A 22,276-nucleotide genomic window follows, 5' to 3' on the forward strand; every position below is an offset into this window, starting at 1 on the left:
TCTGGGTACCTCTAGAAATCCTAGAATGTTGGGGAAAAAAGGATGCAAATTTGCCATGGTTAGCTTATGTGGACAAAAAGTTATGAGGGTCTAGGCATTAACTGCCTGAAATAGCCAAAGGCTTGTCACCTGAGGGGCAAAAGGCCTAGCAGCAAAGGGGTTAAGTGCGTAGGTAGGTTGTAAAAAGTAAAAGCAAAAGCATGGCAGGAAGAAGAATGGCTAACATACACTGCGGTGCTCACCCCCAACGCTGCTAAATGAAAACCCTAAGCAGCTACGACGTTAGACTGGGCAAACGTACTAACAGTGAAGGCAGACAGTGAATATGGTACGAAGAACAGAGATTTAGATTGTTGTGAACTCGAATAGCCATCCTTTGAGTTATGACGCAGCAGTCGCCCATTGGGAACAACGCTCGTGCAAGATCGCTGGAACCGGTTTGGCTTCGGAAGCTTCCAGCATATTCTTTCTCCTTGCCGAAGCTATATATTGTAAGCGTCGTCACGAGCCTCCGGGTGCAAAAGAAAAAGACCCGCCTCCCGCAGAAGAGTAGAGCTGTAGTAGCACAGCAGCTCTGCCCTGAGAGGTACCCGTTTATCGGAACGCGGACCACCTCCTTCCCATATAATGGCAACCGGGAACAGTTCAGGTTTCTTTTCCGCCCAGGCAGGAATTCTGCGGCCAATATTCCTGCTCCTAGCCTGCTGCTGGCTGAGCCTTGAGGGAGCCCACCCTGCCGCGACCACTCAGCCCCAGCCCTGCCTCGCGCCGCTGCAGTGGGAGGGCAGGACCGTGCAATACGATCACACCGCTGGCAGGAACGTCAGAGCGTCCGTGACGTACGACGCGGTTAATCGTCGCATCAGGGTCCTCGAGGAGAAGAAGGGGCTTGTGCCCTGCAAAAAGTAGGTGGTTCGCAGTAGTTAATGTATTATTGCTGGGTTAGAGGCGGGGAAGGTATAGTCAGGTGTCAAGGCCGCCCTACAATAATTTGCGGGAGCACGTATGTTTAAATTATATAGTGAATTAAAGATATATAGTGAATTAAATAACTCTGAGCGGGTTGAATGACCAGATGTCCGGTATTTCCAAAAATCGTGAGTCTCCTACCTCAATCAGGTATATTGGCACTTGTCCCAATTTTTGGGACACATATCGACTCATCATGCAAAGCAGAAATGGAACAAACACATGCTTTCCTTTTCACGGCACACCTAAAAGTACCTAATTAATAATTTTCTTCTAGGGAGCATACAAGGAGGTAAGCTTGTCTTCCCAGCGGGGGGTAGACAAAGTAGGGAGGGTGGGCAGAGGGTACTGCTGGTGAAGTTTCTTCCATAGCTAATTTTAAGTAAGCATAGCCTTGTGAATGTATGACTATATATAAGCACACATTTACAAGGCTACATTTACATCTGACTTCCTCCTGTGTTGCCTGAAAGAAAAATATAAATTATCATAGTTATTTCCATAAAAAAAAAAAAATATATATATATATATATATATATATATATATATATATATATATATATACAAACTCTGAGTGCTTCCCAAGTTTAGGTGGAGAGCAGCTCCTGCATACAACACCAGCAGCACTCTGAATCTGCTCACCTCAAACGTCTGTATTTATAGCAAAGCTTAAGTTTTCAAGCATAGGATTAACATAGTGCCATCCATGCCAAGGTAGAAGGGGGACAGTCTTTTGCCATTTACACAGGAGAACTTTATTAGAGGATGAAAAAGGTTTTTAAGCTATGTGAGCCCATTCAAGTACACAGGAAGCATTTCACATGTTCGAATAATGATGAGCTGATAGATAGTGCTTTTCTTGTACGCCATGTTTAAGCCACTCAAAAGTATACAAAAAAAATGGATGGATGGATTCCTTGAATTAATCACAACTACTGGTAATTAGTCAGAGCCACATCCCAGTCCATTATTATCTTGCCCAGCATGCCACCTCAATTTGGACACAGCCATAAGCAAATCATTCTTGACCCTGCTCCAATGGGGGAAGGCCAGCTCAGATTGCCAGGTCAGGCCCTGTCTGAACACAAGCAACCCAGGACTGGTTTTGTGCTAGTTAAGGCGCATCAGCTAGGTTTAGCTTGGTTCCAGTGACACAGTGTGCACAGGACCCATGCCTGAGAATACATGTCCCATTTGGGTCAACACACTAAAGTATGCAAAAAATCATGCTTGGAACACTTAAATTAATATCAGCCTCTGGAAATTATTCAAGACCTACCCCCAATCTATCATTATTTTGCACACCTTGCCACCTCAGTTTGGACCCGACCAGTCTTGACCCCGCTGCAGTGGGAAAAGGCTAGGCCAAACTGCTACCCCAGGTCTTCCTTGAACTGAAACACAAGCAGCAGAGGACCAGTTGCATCCTAGTTAAAGGCTCATGAGCCAGGTATAGCTTGATTACAGTAGTACAGTGTGCACGAGACCCACATCTGGGCATAACTGACCCTCCTAGGGCGACACAATAAAGTATGCAAAAAATTAATGGACGGGATGCTTGAATTAGTCTCAGCTACTGTAAATTATTGGGGGCCGCATCACAATCCATCTCTGTTTTGCACACCATCCCACCTCAGTTTGGACAGAGCCATATTTAAATCAATCTTGACCCTTCTCCAATGGGAACAGTTCAGTGTAAACTGCTGGACCAGGTCCTTCCAGAACTGAGGTGGCATGGTGTGCAAAATAACGATGGACTGTAATGTGCCATGAGTGATTACCAGTGGGTGAGATTGATTCAAGCATTCCATTGTTCACTTTTTTGTATTCTTGGATTGTTAAGCCATCCTTCATTTTTTCCGTGGCACTCCCTAAACAGTCATTTGGTTCAAGTGGGCTGAAAATGTAGGTGTATGGCTCTCTAGGGTTTCATGGAAGCCTATTTAGAGAGGAAGTGTAAGTAATCAGTCCTTATAAAAGGTATAATTATAATACTAAAGGAGTGGCCTATTTAGATAAGAATCATGTTTGTTAAATTCCTAGAGAGACTCAGGTTAAGAGCAGGAAATTGAATTCATGAAAGCAACAAAATAATTATTTTCCAATGTACTCTCTTTCACTTAACTCTGCTTAATTTTATCTCTCTTAAGTACGTAATTGGGCCATGTCTTGCAAAAAACTCAAAGTACTTTGTCCATTTTAGTGCATAAGTAGGAGCACAGGAAATGTCCCCAGTGTTATGTTGGGATGGGAATGACCCCTGCATGGTATACAGGTGTGTTCTCGTGCCCTGAGTGGCCAGCTGCATATACATCTGATAACATTATTATTTTGTTCCCGGAGCCAGGCTAGTTTAGGCATATCCCTGAGTGTGTGAGGTTCTGGAACTGTCCTGTGACCTCGATTGTCATACCAAGCATGGCCTCTTTATGGCCAGAAAACTGCTGTTCCTGTCCTGGGTATAGAGCATAAGGTGATGGTGGCAGCATACTGTGTTTTGAGAAAAGATCAGTAGAGTGGCCAGACCTTTTGCTCTGTTTGCACTGGGATGAGGACTACTGCCCACTTGGGTAAAGTTCTGCTATTTCATCTACTCAGAACCTGGTATTGGCATCACATATGTATGTCTAGTACTTGTGCATGTGTAGTGTGTGTCACATACATTTGGTGATAAGATGTGTGTTAGTTAGGGAACCTGAGGGGTGGAGGTCAGTGGTATCCATTTTGGATGCACCTGTCCTGGCAAAGCTCAAGATGAAGTGTGAGGACTGTTCTCCCAAAGAGTAGGCCTGTATTGCCTGCATTCTTGTGGATGGACAGAGGAGAACTAGACACTGTTGTGAGTAGATTAGAAACAACGCTACCTATAGAAATTACATAAATTCCACTAAGCAGTCTACTGAGGGGCGCCCTTGAAAGAGATCCACATCTTCTGCATAGAAATATATGTCAAAGTAGGACCCAAGCTGCTCCTAGTTTGTTCTAGTTGCAAATGTTTTATGAGGAGGGCAAGAGAGTGCTTTGCAGAGTACTCAACGGACTATCATGAAATCGGGGCTGGTGGCTTCCTAAAAGCCAGTCCCCAAGAGGTTAGGAACATCATCTGAAGTCTGCAGTTTCTTTTGGAAGAGCTGCATATGTCCCTGAGGTACCTAGAAGCCTGCCTGCTGAGAAAGGGGAGAGTCTACCTGTCCCTGCAGGAGGAGAGATTGTCCATGAGGAAAGGGGCCCAGTATGTCCCTAGTGGGTGAAGGAAGCCCAGAAAGCATAGACTGCTTGAGATCAAGTTAGGTTGGAGCTATGCGTCAAGAGGGACGTCTGGTCATCCAAGTTCATGTTGAAGACCCCCTGAATCTGAAGCTGAGAATCATGGCTTTCTAACTGGTGATTGACCCACTATATTGAGGCTAGTACATTTTTGTTTCTTTAGTCCGAACTGTGGCTCCCTTCTAAAACATAATTTGGATGTTTTTAATTTTATAATAGATTTGAACCCTGGTGCTCTTTTCCTTATGGAAACTTAATTAAATGAGCACTTCACTCCGGATATTGCCGGATATCGCTACCACCTTTCCAGATGGCTACTGTATAGTTAAAAGTGCAGCAATTATTTTTAAATCTACCTATAATTATTTTATAGGGAATCTCATTGTTCCTGACTGTAAAGCAATCATTTTTTGTTAAGTCTCCCAAATAACCACGTATCGACCTGCTGCCCCTGCTGGCTATGGACATCCTCCACATCACTAGCTCTGTGATCCTTCCACTGGCTATCTCGGGCCACTCCCCTGTCATTCTCAGGTTTTGAGCAACCAAACCATTTGCAGCGCTTCAATGAGTGGTGCATGGTAGATGCTCAATGCATGGAATTTCTGCGATCTGAGGTGCAAGACTACTTCAACCGTAATAAATGTTGAAGGTGGAACAAAAACTTCGACGTGAGCTTTCTGCAATTCTGGAACATCATCTGCCGCTTGCCTAGGCCTCCCTGTGCCAAGTCTCCCTGGAGGAGGTGCAGTGTTGAAGGACCTCAACCCAGCGGGTGTACCAGTGGGGTGGCAAAAGTGGCAAACTGCTGTACTGCCTGGCAACCAGGGATCTTACCTTCAGAACTGTCCCCGAAATAGGAACTCAATGGGTCTTTTCCAGTGCGCCGCTCCTGAAATTGCAGCAGCTTTTGTGGCACACTACCGACAACTCTATGCCAGACAACTGCTGCCCGGGCCAAACGGAATCACCCAATCCTCAATGACATTCCCCTGAACTGACTGAGCCACTGACATTAGACGACCCTGCATTTTCAGAAGCTGGCATAAAGTCTGGGAAGATTCCGGGGCTCGATGGGTACTCCCTGGAGTATTACCAAAAATATGGCAATTTTCTTAACCCCTTACTGCTTGAGATGTACATGGCGGCAGTTGTCATAGGGCACTTCATATCAGGGATTGACACAACTGCTACAGTGGTTATCCCTAAAGTTTGGCAACATTTGGGGAGATGCTCTTACTACCGACTTATCTCTTTAATGATTGCAGAACCAAAAGTCTCACCCAAGATGTTGGCCACCCAGCTGCTCTCGGTCCTGCCAACTTTGATCCACCCAGATCAGCGTGGTTTTATACCTAATCGAAGCACCAGGCACTGTATACGGCATGTTCAAAGGGACCTTGTCTGTGCTATAGTTCAGGGTAACATGCGGGGCCTTCTCCTAATTGATTTTGAGAAGGCTTTGATTCAGTCAGCTGATCCTTCCTTCTTGAGGTTCTCAGGAAAATGGGGTTCGGTCCTAAGTTTCTGTCCTACTTAAGGTTGCTCTATGCCTTAGCAGCACAGATTTGAGTTAATGGAATCCTTACTGCTGAGTTCCCCTTAGGCAGGGGGATTCAGCAGGGCTGCTCCCTTTCCCCACTCGTTTTTGCTCTCACTATCAAACCAGTGACATGCCTCATTCGCATCAATACCCAGATAAGCAGATGGCAGTAGGCTGATCATTTTGACAACAGAATTGGATTATACGCGGACGATATTCTCCTTTTACTCAAACATCTGCACCTTTCGGGACCTCACGCACTGGAGATCCTCTGCCTCTACAAAATGGCCTCCTGTCTGCAAGTTAATTGAAGTAAGTCCCTCCTCGTCCCGATCCATGAGGACCGTCTCGCTGTGGGCTGGCAGTAGTCCATACCCATTCGGTGGCTGAGCTTCTGTTACCTGGGCTTTTATATCTCTATGAACCCAGACTTGGTCTGGCACCTTTACCCCTGCCCCCCCTTGTCTGCGACATCAAGTGCGACTTCCAGAAGTGGGATCACCTGCCACTTAACGTGCTGGGACAAGTAGCCCTGTTTGAGATCGTGGTCCTCCCCTGGTTCCTCTATACCCTCCAGAACTTCACATATGTTATCCCCACCAGCAGGTTCCAGGCCCTCAGTGCCTCCACTCACAACTTCCAGTGGGCAAACTGCCGTTCTCACGTAGATAGGTCCAGACAGACAGCATATGATTGTGGCCTTGGGTCTGCTGATGTTCGGATTTATTACTGGGCAGCGCAACTAGCGGTCATCAATGACTGATTGACTGGGAGCTGGGACGGCCCTGCCTACCGATTGGAGCTTGCTTGTGTGGCCTAGACACTGTAATGGGTCTGCTTTTTGGTAATCCAGTACCCCAATGCCTTCCTTGCCTGACTGCAGTGGTAATCAACGTGTGGCGGGCTGCCCTCCACTTAACAGAAATGGGACAAGACACTTAAACAACTCACTCCTTTATAGGAGGGATGCTGGCTAGTCTACACTGCACAACTTGAGGACTTTGGAGGGTGGGGCAGAATTAGGAACATTTGGCAAGACAGGCATCTCCATTCCTTCCAAGACCCGCAACTACATTTCTCTCTGGCGCGCTCACAAATACCTACAGCTGTGTCACACCCTGACCTGTCACTTGCAGGACTCCACAATTTTCCCAAGTTTAGCGCACTTGAGGCTAAATTCATGGATTGACTTGGGGAAAAGGGCAATTTCTTGCATCTACCGTACTTTGATCATTGACACCCCGGAGGACTTCCTTTCCCCCAAGCAGAAGTGGTAGAGATGGGTGGGCCCTCTAGAGATGGTGGACTGGCAAGATGTGTGCGCAGCACCCCAAAACATTGCTATCTCCTCCAGACTGCTTCTCATCCAGTTATACTACTTACATACCTTCAACCTCACACCCTGGCGGCTGTGGCATCCGGGGGCGCTTCCACTTGCTTTCATTGTCCTGCTCCCAAAGCCATCTTCTTTCATGTGGTTTTATCCTGTCAACGCTTGCAGGCCTGGAGGACTCAGAGCTGAACGTACCTTGGTGGGGGTACCCTGATTGCTAAAAGAGAGATTGCTTGTTGGTGGAAGTCACCTCAACCCCACAGCCTGACTGAGTTGCTAAAAGAAGAATATAGGTGCGCCACAGTGGACCTGCCTGTCTTCCAGGCATGATGATGCCTGCAGAAGCACCACAAGATCTGGGGGAAGTGGTGGACATACTTTGGCCTTGGACTCTCCACTGATTGGGGATCCCCTCCCTTCATGGAGTGCCTTGGTATTATTATAGTATGCAATGTGTTGTTGTGTATGCAATGCCTCTTGATACAGTTAATATTCTATGTTCTGTCCAGACAAATAGCAATAAAATTGTGTTATAAAAAAAAAAGGTCTCTCAAATAACTTCCTCTTCCCATCAGGTTCTCTTGTTTACCATCCATCAGGACCTTCTAATAGGTGGTTAGAAGAGGCATATTTTCCTTTTTTTAATAAAATATGCTAATTTGACCATTCTGGGTGACTTGAACGTTCATTACGACTACCCCAATATTGTTATGGCCGCCAAGCTAATCAGAGATCTTAAAGGCCTTGAATTGCAGCAACTAGTAAGCGCCCCAATACATTCCGTGGGCTACACTCTTGACCCTCTTCTCTAATTTGTCTTCACTTACTGTTAGTCCACCTATACCCTTTACCTGGTCTGACCACTTTGCCATTCCTGTATCTCTTCCTGCTTCGGCCACAGTTGTGTCTAGTAAGATTCCTCCCACCTCCTTCAGACATTGGTGTAAACATAAACCTATCACCTTCTTTTCACACCTTCAGGACAATGTTCCTGGTGAAGAGTGATCTATTGAAGATTTCACTAGGAAAGTTAATAGATAGATTACTTCAACGTTAGTAAAGCCAGCCTCATCTGCTGCGATGGGCAAGATTTGTTTACCTGCCCCTTGGTTCAACCAAGAACTTGTAGTTCAGGAGAAAAGCTGTAATCGATTGGAAAGCAGATGGCGCAAGAACAACAATCAGGAGGATACAATTAAGTTTAAAAAAGACACCTAGATGTACTACAGGGCATGGAGTAAAGCTCACTCAACCTTTTACAATGAAAAAATTAAAATAGTGCTCACAATTAATCAAAAGAGCGTTTTCAGGTAGTCAGGTGTCTGATGGATCTGCTCACCTGGCTCTGAGTCCTCCCCTCTAGCAAGTTAGATGCAACAAGCATGCAGATTTTCTTTTTTTAGGAAGGTAGCTGACATCCATGCCAAATTTGAGGGTCTGGTGAAAAAGGATTCTCCTATCGCCCTAATCCCTTGACTGGAGCCTACACTATCGGCGCTTAACCTTATTAATTGAGCAAACTTTGAGGCATGTATGAACACTATGAATTCCGGTTCACCCTACTGACTTGGCATCTCCATGGATTCTCAAAATGGGTAGTCCCATTCTTCCTCCTGTTTTGATTAATCTTTTAAATATGTCTATCGTGAATGACGCAATCCCTTAAATGTGGAAACATGCTGTGATTTTCTTGCTGCTTAAAAAATATATCTATATCGGCTGATTACGCTCCAGCGTTTACTAGAAAAGATGTTTAAAAAACATATAAGCCTTCAACTGTCAGAACATTTAGCATCTTGCAATCTCTTTCATGCCTCTCAGTCAGGCTTCTGCCCGGTCACAATACAGAATCCCCCCTCCTTGGTCAGAGAATCTTAGAATGACCTTGGGCATAGGAGGGAATACAGCCGTTATTCTCTTGGATTCGAGTGCAGCCTTGGATACTGTCTTGCACTATGTGCTTCTTAGGAGACTTGCGGAAAGCAGGATTGGTGGCATGGCCCTTTAGTGATTTTTGTTCCTTTTTGCACAATCGCTCTTTTGAAGTTACCTCAAAACCACCATACTTCTACTGTATGGGAGATGCCTTTTGGGGTCCAACAAGGATCCTCTCTGAGCCCTATGGTTTTCAATGTGTATGTTCTCCTTCTGGTGGGCATAGTGGAGGCTTTCGCTCGTACATTATTTTTCTATCCGGATGACACTCAGATTGTCATGTCATTATCTACCGATAAGGAGAACAGATTGCCCAATCTTAGACCGTGCCTTGTTGCAGTGACTCAATGGAAGGGGAAAAAGCTCACTTACACTTAATGTCAGCAAAACAGAGATCCTTGTTGGGGGAAATCAGCCTCTTTTGTGGGCCCTTGGTGGCTGAAAGAGCTAGAGCCACTTTCTGCTCCAAAACAGGCTATTAAAGACCTTGGAAAATGGCTAGATAGCAAAATCTCGAAGGCTTATCAAATAAATAGGGTATCATCTAGCTGTTTTGGCCTTCCAGGATGTCTGAGGAATTTTCTTTGGTCCCTCCCCATTTCCACTCCAGTTACTCATCATTTCCAACCTAGGTTATGGCAATGTGCTGTACTTATGGGCTCCTTAGTCATCTCTGAAGAGGCTACAGACTGCACAGAATGCAGCAGCCTCCTCTGTCTTGTTCTGAAGTAGGTATCTGTTCCTAACCAGATCGGCAACCTTCATTGGCATTATTAATAAGTGTATTAAGTTTAAAGCGCTGTGCTACATGCACTAAGCCATGACTCAGACAGGACCCCATTATTAAGGGATATAGTTCATCCTTACTTGCCTAATTGTCCCTAGTGCTCGGGTAACCAGAGTTTAGCGGTGATCCCACTAATCATACTGGTCAGACAAGAAGGTCGTTCTTTTAGAGATCTAGGGTCTAAAATTTGGAACCCCCTGCCCTCTTACCTAAGGCTTTGTACATCTATTGAGAATTTCCACACGCAGTTGAAGTCCTGTTTATTTTAATCCTGATGGTCGTGCATTGGTTTGTTATGCTAGTGCTGGGAAGCCCTTTGTGGCAGCCATGTGGTTTACAAATCACAATAACATAACATAGCTGCTGTATTCATAGTGGGATCGAATCGGGGCTACAACTGCCATGATCATCATAGGACACAATGGGGACTATAGCTGCTGTAAACATCACAGGCCTGGTGAGGGCTGTGTCTACTGTCATCATTGAAGCCCTCAAAAGGGGGTGCAACTGCTGTGATCATGATCGGCTCAGTCTGGGCTGCAACTATCGTGACCCGTGTAGAGTTTGGTGAAGTCTGGACATACCTTTGGTTCGATAAAGCCTGCAACTGCTTTGACAACTGTTTGCCCTACCAGGGCTGCATCTGTCTGTTATGATAGTGGAGCTGCATCATGCTTCAGTCCGAGACCACTGCAGCAGGGTCTGCACCCATGAGAACTAGAGACAAAGGCTTGTTGGGAGTGCTGCTGGATGCCATGCAGGCCCTGCATCTTCCAGGGCACTGCCATTCCTGCAGTAGATGCATGAGAGGGCTGCCTGCCCTGCTCAGTGATGAACAAAGACTGTTATGCTAATCCACTACACCAGTGCGGCAACTGAGTGCACATTTGACTTTGAAAGAGTAAACACTGCACCTGCGCTTGATTGAGAATATTTCTTGTTTTCCTAAGGAGGTAGATCAGGCAGCCACCCAGTAGGAATTAATAAATGGGCAGGGAAAGGTGGAACATCATGAATATGATTAGCACCCAGGGTCACTAACTTGTGTGATGCATTGGTGTGGAGTACATCTGTTAGATTATAAGTAGGAGTGTGCAAAATGTTTGCAATTTGCTTTTGCATAATGTAAATCTGTAATTTAGAGATATCTTATAGTGTGAATTGTGTCCTCATGTCATTTTTGGCATGATGACGCATTTAAACAAAAGCACTGAGAGCAACAGTGCTCATGTTCTGTTGTTCCCTTGCGTTCACAAGTAAATGTTTTACAGCAATTCGGGCATTCTCTGTAACTTTACCACAAACTGCGTGTAATTACTCAATGTGGTGTTACTTCAGGCTTGTGACATGGCAAGGTTAATATGAAATTTCTGAAATTACACCAGTGTAATTTAAATTTCACCAAGGCCCAATTAAAAGAAGGGTTTTTTTGGGAGGCGTTGGGGGCGGGCAAAGGCAGACACTGGGCTTGATATTTAACTCTCAGCCCAGGGAACTCACACTGATTTCCTGAGAAGTCTGTGACTACATGCTAGTGCTACGCTGAGAGTCGTGCGGAGTGGGTTGTACTTGGCCCAGTTTGCAGAGCTGTGGTAGTACAGGTCCTGGAAAATTACAGGCAAATGATCTTGGCCCTCCCTGTCAAGTCTCAATAGCCCCCGACTGCCTAGTGACCTCCGGAACAGTGTGTGACACCACCCATTCCTCCTTTATAGCAAACAAAGTGTGTGTCATTCGTATGGTCAGCTTGTATTTCACCTGACTGCATGTGCCACCCCTCTAAAACCAACAGTCTTTGTACTTTATACAGTGAGCACTGTTTCCTACATTTTCTTAGGTGTTGCTGCAGACAATAGACTTTTGCATATTTATTTTTTTCAATAAATTACACATACTTAAAGTGGGCTTTGAGATGCTGATGTCTGGGTGGCTTTGTTGTCTATCTCACTTTTCTGCTCCTGAGCCCATGGTTTACCATTCTACTCTTTTGTTTGTCCTGCTTAGGAGCATTTCAGTGCCACAGTGGTTTGATTGGTTGATGTATTCTTCCAGTGCTGAAGTCAGTCCATGTATTGCAAAGTATGTAAGAACTATTTTTTCTCCCCCTCTCCTTCTACTCCCCTTTCCTACTATGTTGCAGCCCTTACAACTCTTTGTATCCCCTTTCTCATATGCCAACTAGTGTACTCTTGCCTCCGCCAGCTCCCTTGCCAACTTTGGAGCACTGTCTGCATGTGGCCATCTTAAAATGATTTTTGAGTGTTCAAAGTTTGTTGCCTGTGTGTGCATGCTCACACATCCACAACAACCATCATATTTGTTAAATAAAGCAAATTGTATTGAGAATGGCAGCCATGTATGCATTAACATAAAAAACATCCACCTTTGAATAGGTTATTCTTAAATATTATAAAAGGTTTTCAAAGGTAGCTAATCAAATCTAATGCTCCTCAAAGATAGCTGGTGCAGTTGCATACACATTTCCAGCAGCCACTTAGGATAAAATAAAGGACTGTCAAAAGCAGTAGGTTTCATGGATGCAACCTATTGGTTTTGTTAATGACTGTTTTAAATTGCACTGATTTGCTTTGAACCAAAACAGGTATTCACTGCTTTCGGAGTATAAACAAGATATTTGGAAAGGTGGTAGAGTGAGGTTTTATACAAGGAATGCTTTGGTAGTGTGCCTCTGAAGATGCGAAGATATGTTGTGTGTTCTTTTAATTTAAGTTAGTAAAGAGTATACTAGAACCACATACTACAGTGCTTAGACTCTCCTTACAACTCTTGGATTGGAAAAAGAGCATCATAAGAGTATGAGGACGGTACTGAATGATGGTAATTTACCAACTCTGTGACAACAGGCGACACTTAGGGTCCACAACACAGGTGATTTTGATATTTAGACATTACTTCTGGCAAACCATACTGTGCGATCTTGAAACTCTTGGGTGACTTTGGTATATTGAGTACTTATGCCTGACCGTACTTGGGAACAGAGAAGACAGAAATTTGGAAGAAAAAAATCAGGGGAAATTATTATGTCCATTACCATCTGTTGAAGGTGAGCCAGATTTAAAGAAAGGTAAAGTAGAGACATTTTTGGTTTACAAAATCAGGAGCCTTCTGCCAAAAATTATGAACGATAGGATGTCTATGTTCTGTGTAGGTTCTCTATTTATTGGACATGTGCAGTACAGCTTCCTGAGGTAAGAGCTCTTTATTTCTGCAGGTCACAACAGCAATGCTTATAAGCCAACATGTGTTTCATGGAACCACTGTTTTTTTTCAAGACAATCTTACAAATACTGTTTGGGCTTGGGATATTCACCTCCTGTGTGGATAAATCAAATTCCTCCTGTAGAATTCTTCAGCACCTAATCATGATTCATTCAAGAATCATCTCAGGATTTGTTCCAAATTCATGTAATCCGACAGGAGGCTCAGCGTAACACATGTTGGCTGAGAAGACTGCAAGCCTATGGATTTTTCAATAGATGTCATAGTGATCTATATGTTGTAAAGATCCTGATTTTGAAAAACGTTTATGATATTGTAAAATATTTGATGTCTGAAACTTTTATCTTAAAAAAATGGTGACGACAATCATGTAATAATTTTTGCTGTCAGTGATACAGTTTATGGTTAAATATCTTGCCTTCTCCACTCCACTTAAATTTTAGTAAACATTTTTTTTACCTATTCGTGTGACTTCACCACTGGGTATTTATAGTTAGGATTGTGTTTTCATAGGAAATACATTTTTTGTGTTGCTAATAACTTCGGCACCATTTGACAAATCTCCACAAAACTTTCCAAAAAGGTACTCTTTGTTTACCTAGTTTGTGCATGGAAAGTTTTGGGGTGATCCATCAAGCGGGGGCCAAGGAAAGAAAGGGGGGCCCAAAATGTTTTTTCCCCATTTATGTTCCTGTAGCAACTTTAGACACAGCAACAGCCAAATTGCTGAGCGGATGTACACCAAATTTGGCAGAAAGCTAGATCTAGGTACAAAAAGGGAGCCTTTTGTGTTTTGGTATAAATTCGTTCAGTAGTTTTTGAGCAATTATTGCCCCAAAACTTTATCTAACTGGCTGCCACCACCTCAACCTGGAAGTGGTGGCACCCATCTTAGAACATGGGACTCTGCCTGAGTCCTTAAAAAACACAAGGACCCCTCCATTTTGCTGCAAATCCTAGGAGATTCTGTGGCAAAATGAAAAAAGAAAAAGCGGTCTCTGCTTATTTTAATTTCCCACCCTGGGTGGGGGGGTCGGGTCCTGGGGGTAATAAATTATATTTTGGGGGAGGAGGGCACATGTGGCTCCCCTCCGCATGCCAGGGACCCCATCCTCTGGGGTCTGTGCGCATTTGTAAAGTGGGAGGAGGGCACAAGGACCTCTCTCTGGGGCCAAGCCAAGTTTTTTAAGGGAGGGAGTCCCGAGCCTCTAAAGGCCCTGTGAACTTCATCTCCTGGGGCTTTGAACTCTAAACAGAGTGCCCATCCTGAGCTATTACGAGCCCCAGGAGCCCACCCTAGGGTTTGGCGCAGCAACTATGTTCTTGGGTGCCCAATCGCCGGGACATAGTGGTTTCTCTGCCCATATTGGCTTGGGCAGGGAAACCTGTGTATGCTCTTTCTTGGCTGGAGTATTTTCAAATCTCCCGCCAATGGGAGCAGACACCGAGGCCCTCATTATGAGTTTGACGGTAAGTGGACTGCCGCGGTGGAGATGGTGGTCGCACCGCCGCAGGCCTGGCGGTATGGACCTCCATATTATGAGTACTGGGAAGGCAAGGCACCTGCAGAATACAGTCAAGTTTCCGTCCGGACCGCCATTGTGGATGGACTGCTGTTGCAGGCGGAAGGCCCCTTCAGGCCAGTGGTAAGACAGTTTCCACCCACCGTATTACGAGCTTGCACACCTCCAGGACTTCCGGGACAGTCTAACTGCCGCAAAAACCATGGTGGAAATTAACAACATAAAAGGAAGCACCCACCTTCTGGAACACAGGCAAGTCCGTAGGCGCCATGGCACGTGAATTGCAAATCTTTCCAATGCCATTGACATCCAGGACAAGCGACGCCGACATAGACACCAGCCGTAAGTACCCCAGCATAGCACGCCCTGGGGGGAAGGACATTAGTACATGCACAAATGCATAGTCACCACTCATACATGCGCAAGGAAAGCCAGGACAAGCTATGTAGCATCGACACCAACGTTGTAGATAAATATAATATGAAATATAAACTATGTAAATAAAACAACAATTTACAACATGCCACAAGGGCCAGTGCATGAATGTCCAAATGTCCCGGGCACACTGGGCATATGAGACATGCCCAACTTGACTCCTGACTGCAATGTGCAGACCTCCACAGGGCAGGGGCTTCAATTGGGCGTGTGTGATCAGAGTTTGTATGGGGGATCCCTACTCTTCTTTTTAGGCTTACTGTCCTGCTTTCGGGGGACGCCTTAGCCTTTCCCCTCTTTTCTGCCTTATTTGGTGTGACGGCGGTGGAGGCCACGACCGCAGGGGACCCAGATGGAGTGCTACCAGGGCAGGAGGTGTGAGGGAGAGGTGTGCCTGTTGTGGCAGCACTGCAGACTGCTCTCTGCGGGGCATGGCTTAGCCCAGAGGAAGACAGGGAGGTCGAAGGGAGGGGTCTTGCAAGGGTAGCAGTGCGTTTGGGGGAACAGGGACTGGATCTTTTTTTAGGGGCAGCGGGTAGGTCATGCGTAAGGCGTTGGGGATGGTTGACAGCTGTGTACGTGGATGTGGTTTTGAGTGCTGGTGCATGGGTGTATGATATGTGTGTGCTGGGTGTGTGTTGCGTGGATGAGTAGATGTATAGGTGTACTGGGAGGAGGAGTGGAGGAGATACAGGGGGATGGCGTGGGGATGTGTGAGTGAATGTTGGGGTGATGTGCAAGTAGGGTGGATGTGTTGCATGTGGTTGTGTTGACTGTTGTGGTGAGTGCAGCTGTGGTGTATCGGGTGATTGTATGGGGGTCTGCTGTCGTGGTGACAGTGGCAGTGACCGTACATGTGGCTGGACCTGGGACTGATGATGTGGTGTCTGAATGTGTATTTGGCGATGTGACTGTGAGGGGGGAGGAGGTAGGGGAGTCAGTGTAGGGAGTGGATGTTGTGTGTGCATCTGATTGGTGGGTGTGTGCATGGCGGTGGTGACATTTGTGGTGCATGTGATTGTCCTTGCGCTCTGGGCCTGTTGGAGGGGATACATGCTGGAATGGAAGTGCGCTTTTGATGGGAAATGGGAGAGGGATGTGGGAGTGGGAACAGGTAGTTGGAGAGGGGACAAAAGAAGAAGGAACACTGGCTGCTGTCAATGAGGAGGCCAGAGTCTGAAACGATCTCTGAAAGGCAGACAGAGCACCGTGAATGCCCTCCAGGAATGCATTTGACTGTTGTATCTGGGATGCCAGTCCCTGGATTGCATTCACGATGGTTGTCTGCCCAACAGAGATGGACCTCAGGAGGTCAATACCCTCCTCATTGAGGGCAGCAGGGCTGACTGGGGCAGGGGCAGAGGTGCCTGCAGCAGAGGAGAAGCTCACCCTCCTGGATGAGCTGGCACTGGCAACTGGGTGGGGAGCTACAGGGAGGGTGGTTCTGGTAAGGGGGTGGGAGGCAAGGATGGTGTAGGCATATGCCTGAAGGTTCTGCCACCACCAGGGAGTCGCCATCGGAGAAAGAATCTGATGATGGTGTAGATGTTCCTGTCTCCCCCGTGGTGCTCCACTCACCCTCCGTCCCACTGGTCCCCTCAGCTCCTCTGGTATCAGCCTCCTGGGTCCCGTGGGATGCAGCTTCCCCACTCGCCTGTGCCCCTTCTCCTTTGCCAAATGATGCTGATGCACACAAAAACAGAGGAGGACAGGGAGGGAGGATGGTACAGTGAGAGACAGGGTGGAAGAAAGAGAGACATTGAGCAGTTGGTCAATGCCAGCACAACAGCCACACACAAGTCACTACAACATACTCTAATGCCATGTCATTACATGACATGCCTTCACTCACACATGCCACTCCAATAACAGCCCATGCGTGCCATCTCAGTCATGCAAATGAGTTTTACTCATGCTGACTCACATTCAGTCCTGTACAGGATGAAAGCCAAACCCTCAACACAAGGCTGAACCAGCCCATTGGGTCATTGCTCTTGACGATCACAAGACCCAAACTAAATACTCTACGGGCGTTTGGAGGCATACTTGCACAGCCACATAAACCATGCACATATAGCTGTTTAATGTGAAACCTCAGACTTCGCAGACTAAACATACACTGCATGCCAGCAGACAGCAGTTAGGGATAAGGCCCCAACAACACTGTTTGGATAGTTGGGAGTACAATGTGTGTGAACTCTAGAAGCAGGAACCCTGTCCACATCAAATACCCTGATCATCTACTACACAGTTGCCATGTCATTGATATTACTTAGCAGTTAAGTTAACCTCAAATCACATCCTGCACGACATTTTAACAAATGGATGTAGCACATCCGGCCTCCATGTGTCTCAAGCCTAGTCCGACAGTAGCTACCTAGCACACTTTCCACAGCCTTAACACACTGCATAGGCTGCACTTATCACTCACCACATAACCTAAGTACGAATATGAACTCACCCCCTTGTGGCTGTTGTGCTGCCCTCAAGGGCCCATCCACCTTAGGGTATGCCACTGCCAAAATGTGGGATATATGGGGCGTCAGGGTCTGACGGGCAGCCCTCCCTCTTTGGAAGGACATCACCAGCTGGGCCTCACCGGTCTTCCTCGCCCAGCGTCTCAGGTCCTCCCACTGCTTCCTGCAGTGGGTGCTCCACCGGGCATGGACCCCCAGAGTATGCCCTTGCTTGCCAATGGCACGTCAAATCCCCTTCTTCTGATTGCCACTCATCTGCATGGATGACACGGAGAAAAGGAGACAGTCATGTAGTGTGGCATCTTAGGGACTGCATGGGGCACAACAGATCTCCTGAACATATGCACATTTCAGTTATCCTCCCAGCCCTCAGCCAGGTCCTTCCACAAGTCACTCATCCTCATCCCCAGGCCCCCGTCCACATTCTTACCACTCGCAGGCAGTACAATCATAATGGACTCACCTGCTGCCCCATACAACTGGGCATACAGGGGTAGGACACCCTCCACAAGCTTCTCTAGTTCTTCCTACAGCACGTGGCATCTTGGCTACCAGTGGCAGAACACAGCAGCACACGCAGTGGAGGTCTTCTCAGCACGAATGCCAGGAGTCAAGTGAACACAACCGCCGGCGGTGATCGCCATTGGTTCATGTCTCCCATAGGCAACCATGTTAACCAATGAGGAGTTGCACGGCGGTTGTGACCGCCTACCACCATGAAGTCTTACACCGGTGGAATTCGCTCACTTCCATCTGTCCTGTGCATGCAGGACGGGCAGCTGCCTTTTTACTTCTACAATGTGTATAGAGGGGGTTTATGTAGTGCGTCATGGATGTTTTACAGTGACCTTTGCACAGCTCCACTGCGTCCACACCATCCTTTATGCACATAATGATTGTTACTACCTCCTATTCCCAGGTACGGTGGAAGAATGATGGTGAGGAATGCTCCTTTCTACAGGCACCTGGTCAGTCTTGCCACCCTTGAAGAACGGCACGTCATCCAGTGCTATCGGCTAAATTGTCAGACCATCATGAAGCTTGTGAGGCTGTTGGAGCCGGATCTGCGGCCTGGTATTCGTCATTCCAATGCTATCACACCCACAGTACAGGTGTTGTCAGTCCCCCACTTCCTTGGCTCAGGGTCCTTTCAAATTACAGTGGGCTGGGCTGTTGGAATGTACCAGCCCATGTTCAGCCACGTCTTGAAGTATGTCCTATGTGCCCTACTCAAACATATAGGCAGCTATATCAGGTTCCCCCAGCGTGATGATCTGACCACTGCGAAAGCAGCTTTTTACGTTTTAGCACATGTGCCACATGTGATCTGGTCTATTAATGGGACCCACATTGCCCTGGTGCCACCCAGGAGGAGTGAATAGATGTTTAGGAACCCTAAAAACTTCTACTCAACCAATGTTCAGGTGGTATGTTTCGCAGGCCTCTACATCACACAAGTGACTGCCCGGTTCCCAGGTTTAGTGCATGATGCCTACATTCTGCAGAACAGCAGCATCCCACACCTGATGGCACCACTGCAAAGGGATCGTGCCTGGCTCATCGGTATGTAATGTGTCATATGTGTGCTTCTGTATTCTGAGCACTCTACACCACCTTCCAGATTTATCTACAGTTTTCAATATGCCTGTTACCTCTGTGCACACAGGTGACTCTGCTTATCCCAACCTGCCATGGCTACTGACACCTCTCAGGCAACCGACTACAGCAGCAGAAAACTGTTTCAATGAGGCCCATGTTAGGACCCGACGGGTCATCGAATGCACCTTTGGAGTGCTGAAAGCCAGATTCCAGTGCCTGCACCTTAATGGAGGGGTCCTACTGCACAGACCAGTGAAAGTGTGCCAGATCATAGGGTGCTGCATGTTACACAATTTGGCTCTCAGACGTCACATCCCATTATTGGATGCTAAGGAGGGTGCAGCTGTGCCAGTAGCTGATGAAGGGAACATGGGGAGTGATGAGGAAGAGGATGACAAGGATGCAGCAGCTGATTCAGGAGCAAAGCTGATACAACAATACTTTCACTGACATACAGGTATGTGTAAAAGCCATGCTATATAACCAGTAGCAATGTCTGTCGTTTGCACAGCTGCTACTAGAGTTCCGTGTTCAATGTGTGTATTCGGTGAACCCATTACTTTTGATGCGGTGCTTTTATCTGTATTACAGAACTTGTAATTGATTACTCCCCCTTCTGGCACTGTCACATACATTGGTAGGACAATGGTCTGCCTGTTACACATGTCACGGCTGTATATTTTGTACTCATGGTAGATAAAGACGTAGACAGAAACTGTGCTCAAAGGTGTTAATTTTAATGATACAAGTGCAATGGCTGATGAGTGAGGTCATGGCGAGTGGTATCATCACAGTACTTAGCCCACCTTTGCGGAGTTGAAGTCCAGTATGATGGCCATGTGAAAACAGAGTTAAGACAGTGGACAGTCAACAGGATGTCGCTGTAACACACAAGGGGGTATGTCCAGGAGTGGCTCACTTCCTGGTGGTGGTCTTGGCATCTGTGGAGGCTGGATGTCTGGTTGAACGTCCTTGCTTGCGTGAGGGCTTCTCAACTACAGGGGAAAGGGTGCTGGTGTCCTGCATGTCCTGTGGCAGGGCCTCCATTCCACTGGATGAGGCTGACGTGGAGGGTTTAGATGTGATCTGGCTAACTTTAGGGGCCTGCTGGTGGGAGGTGGACTGATGCAGGATGGTGGTAAGTTCCATCAGCACCCCTGCTATGGAGGCCATGGTGGTATTGTGGGTCTGCCACTGCTGCATGGCCTCCTGATGGTTCTCCCCCTGAAGCTTCTGGGTCTCCTGCAGGGTAGTGAGCCATGATGTCCTGGGTTTGGAGGTATGCACCCAGAACTTTGGTGAGGGCCAGCCTGATGTTGTTGCCCCCTCCCTTGGACCACAGATCCCCTCCCACTAGCCCTGGCCCCCTGTGTCATTGCCCCTGGCACAGTGTGCCCACTCCCAGTAGTAGCGGGCCTTCATTGTCTGGGGCAGGTGCCCTTGACTCAAGCCCCTGTGCTATGGGGCACTCCTCTAATTAAGTTGTCCCTGAGGCACAGCTTTGAGGAGGAGGGAATTGCTGAGGTGTTGTAGCCACACGGGAGGGTGAGTCTGGAGTGTCCAGGTTGGGGCTGCTGGGGGTGGACTGGCCAGTCGCCCCAGATGGCCCTGGCAATTCATCGTCCTCCAGACATCCACTGGGGCCTTCATCCTGGGAGGGCTGTCTGACCCTGGCATTCTCTGCTGGATGGCAGTAGCAGAGTTAGCTGTGGATGGAAAGGGTGAGAGTTAGTACGTGGATATGTTGTTATAGTGTCATGGCGTGCTGGTTGCACTGGGTGGATGCGTTACCCAGGGATGGCAATGACATTTGCAGAAATGCAGACTCTGCATGGTGAATGGGCTTTGGGCCATGCTTGTCATGTCATAAGTAGTCGTTGCTGTTTGACATTGCTGTAATTGCCATAGGTAGTGAGGCGGTGTTGGCTAGCAGTTGGGGTGGGCTGTGGGATGATTGTCCATGCAGGTGCTCCATTGTGAGGTGTGAGTGTGACTCGGTTCCGGCGTGCGTAGTGATGGATTGTGGTAGTGGTAGTTGAGGTGATAGTGAAGGTTTAGCGTGCATTGTGCGGGGTGGGAGTGTGCATGGTGTGAGAGTAGTGGTGTGGCATGCACATTAGGAAGGTGGGGTGATAGTGGGGGTGCATTCTTGTGGTTTGTGATAGAATGGGGAGTGGTGGGTGCTTGGGATGCATGCAGGACTGGAGTGGTTAGTGCTCGGGGGGTGTTGCTTCCTTACCAGAGTCCATCCCTCCAATGATTCCAGTCAGACCCTCAGGGTGCATGATGTCCAGAACCTTCTCCTCCCAAGACGTCAAGTCAAGGGAAGGAGGTGGGGGTCCACCGCCAGTCTTGTTGAGGGCGATGTTGTGTCTGGACGCCATGGAACTGACCTTCACCCTGAGGTTGTTCCACCTCTTTCTGATGTCCTCCCTTGTGAGTGGGTAGCTGCCGACTGCATTCACCTTGTCGACAATCTTCTGCCATAGATCTGTTTTCCTGGCCATAGATATTTGCTGGACTTGTGCTCCCATCAGTTGTTGCTCTACTCTGACGATCTCGTTCACCATGACCTGCAACTCATTGTCTGTGAAGCGTGGGTGCTTGTGGCATGACATATTGTGGGGGTGTTTGCACTGTGTGAAATCAATGTTCAATGTGTAGTGGTTTGTGGGTGTTTGGGTCGTGGTAGTATTCGCAAGGGTTTGAGGGTGTGTGTATTATGGTCCAGTGAACAGATGTGTGTAGTGTAATATGTGTTTCAGGTGTGGGATATTCTAACTGTCCAATCTGGTGTTGCCTTCTGTTGGCAGTGATTTTCTGATGGATACAACTACCTGTGAATTCCTCACCTAATGAATTCTCCCCAGGCATAGCATTTGACGGAAACCTCTCTCTAGCTCTGCATGTCGGCGAGAACGTCACAATTGCCCGACTCCACGCAGCTCCGCGTGACGTTATGTATCGTTCACTCTTTGGAAGGGATACTTTGTTTTTTTCTTGATGTCGGCTCCAAAGAAATCGGGTTTCAAGCCCTGCCGGGAGTGTGGAGGTCGGATGTCAGTGACCGACCCTCACAACGACTGCCTTTGGTGCCTCAGTTCGGATCACGACGTCCAGGAATGCGGCTCCTGTCAGAAGATAAATCCGAAGCTGCTGAAGGAGTGT

General features: G+C 47.2%; 1 protein-coding gene across 1 annotated transcript in view; it reads left to right on the forward strand.

The window, feature by feature from the left end:
* The first annotated feature begins 508 nt into the window (after positions 1 to 508).
* EPDR1 (ependymin related 1) overlaps positions 509 to 22,276 on the forward strand; it is a 148,842-nt gene continuing 127,074 nt past the window's right edge. Inside the window, exon 1 of the mRNA XM_069215638.1 lies at positions 509 to 905. Within this exon, the coding sequence (XP_069071739.1) occupies positions 628 to 905 (278 nt within the window). The 5' untranslated portion in view covers positions 509 to 627. The remainder of the gene's footprint in view (positions 906 to 22,276) is intronic.

Source organism: Pleurodeles waltl, chromosome 2_1 (assembly GCF_031143425.1).
Source record: "Pleurodeles waltl isolate 20211129_DDA chromosome 2_1, aPleWal1.hap1.20221129, whole genome shotgun sequence".
Lineage (NCBI taxonomy): Eukaryota > Metazoa > Chordata > Amphibia > Caudata > Salamandridae > Pleurodeles > Pleurodeles waltl.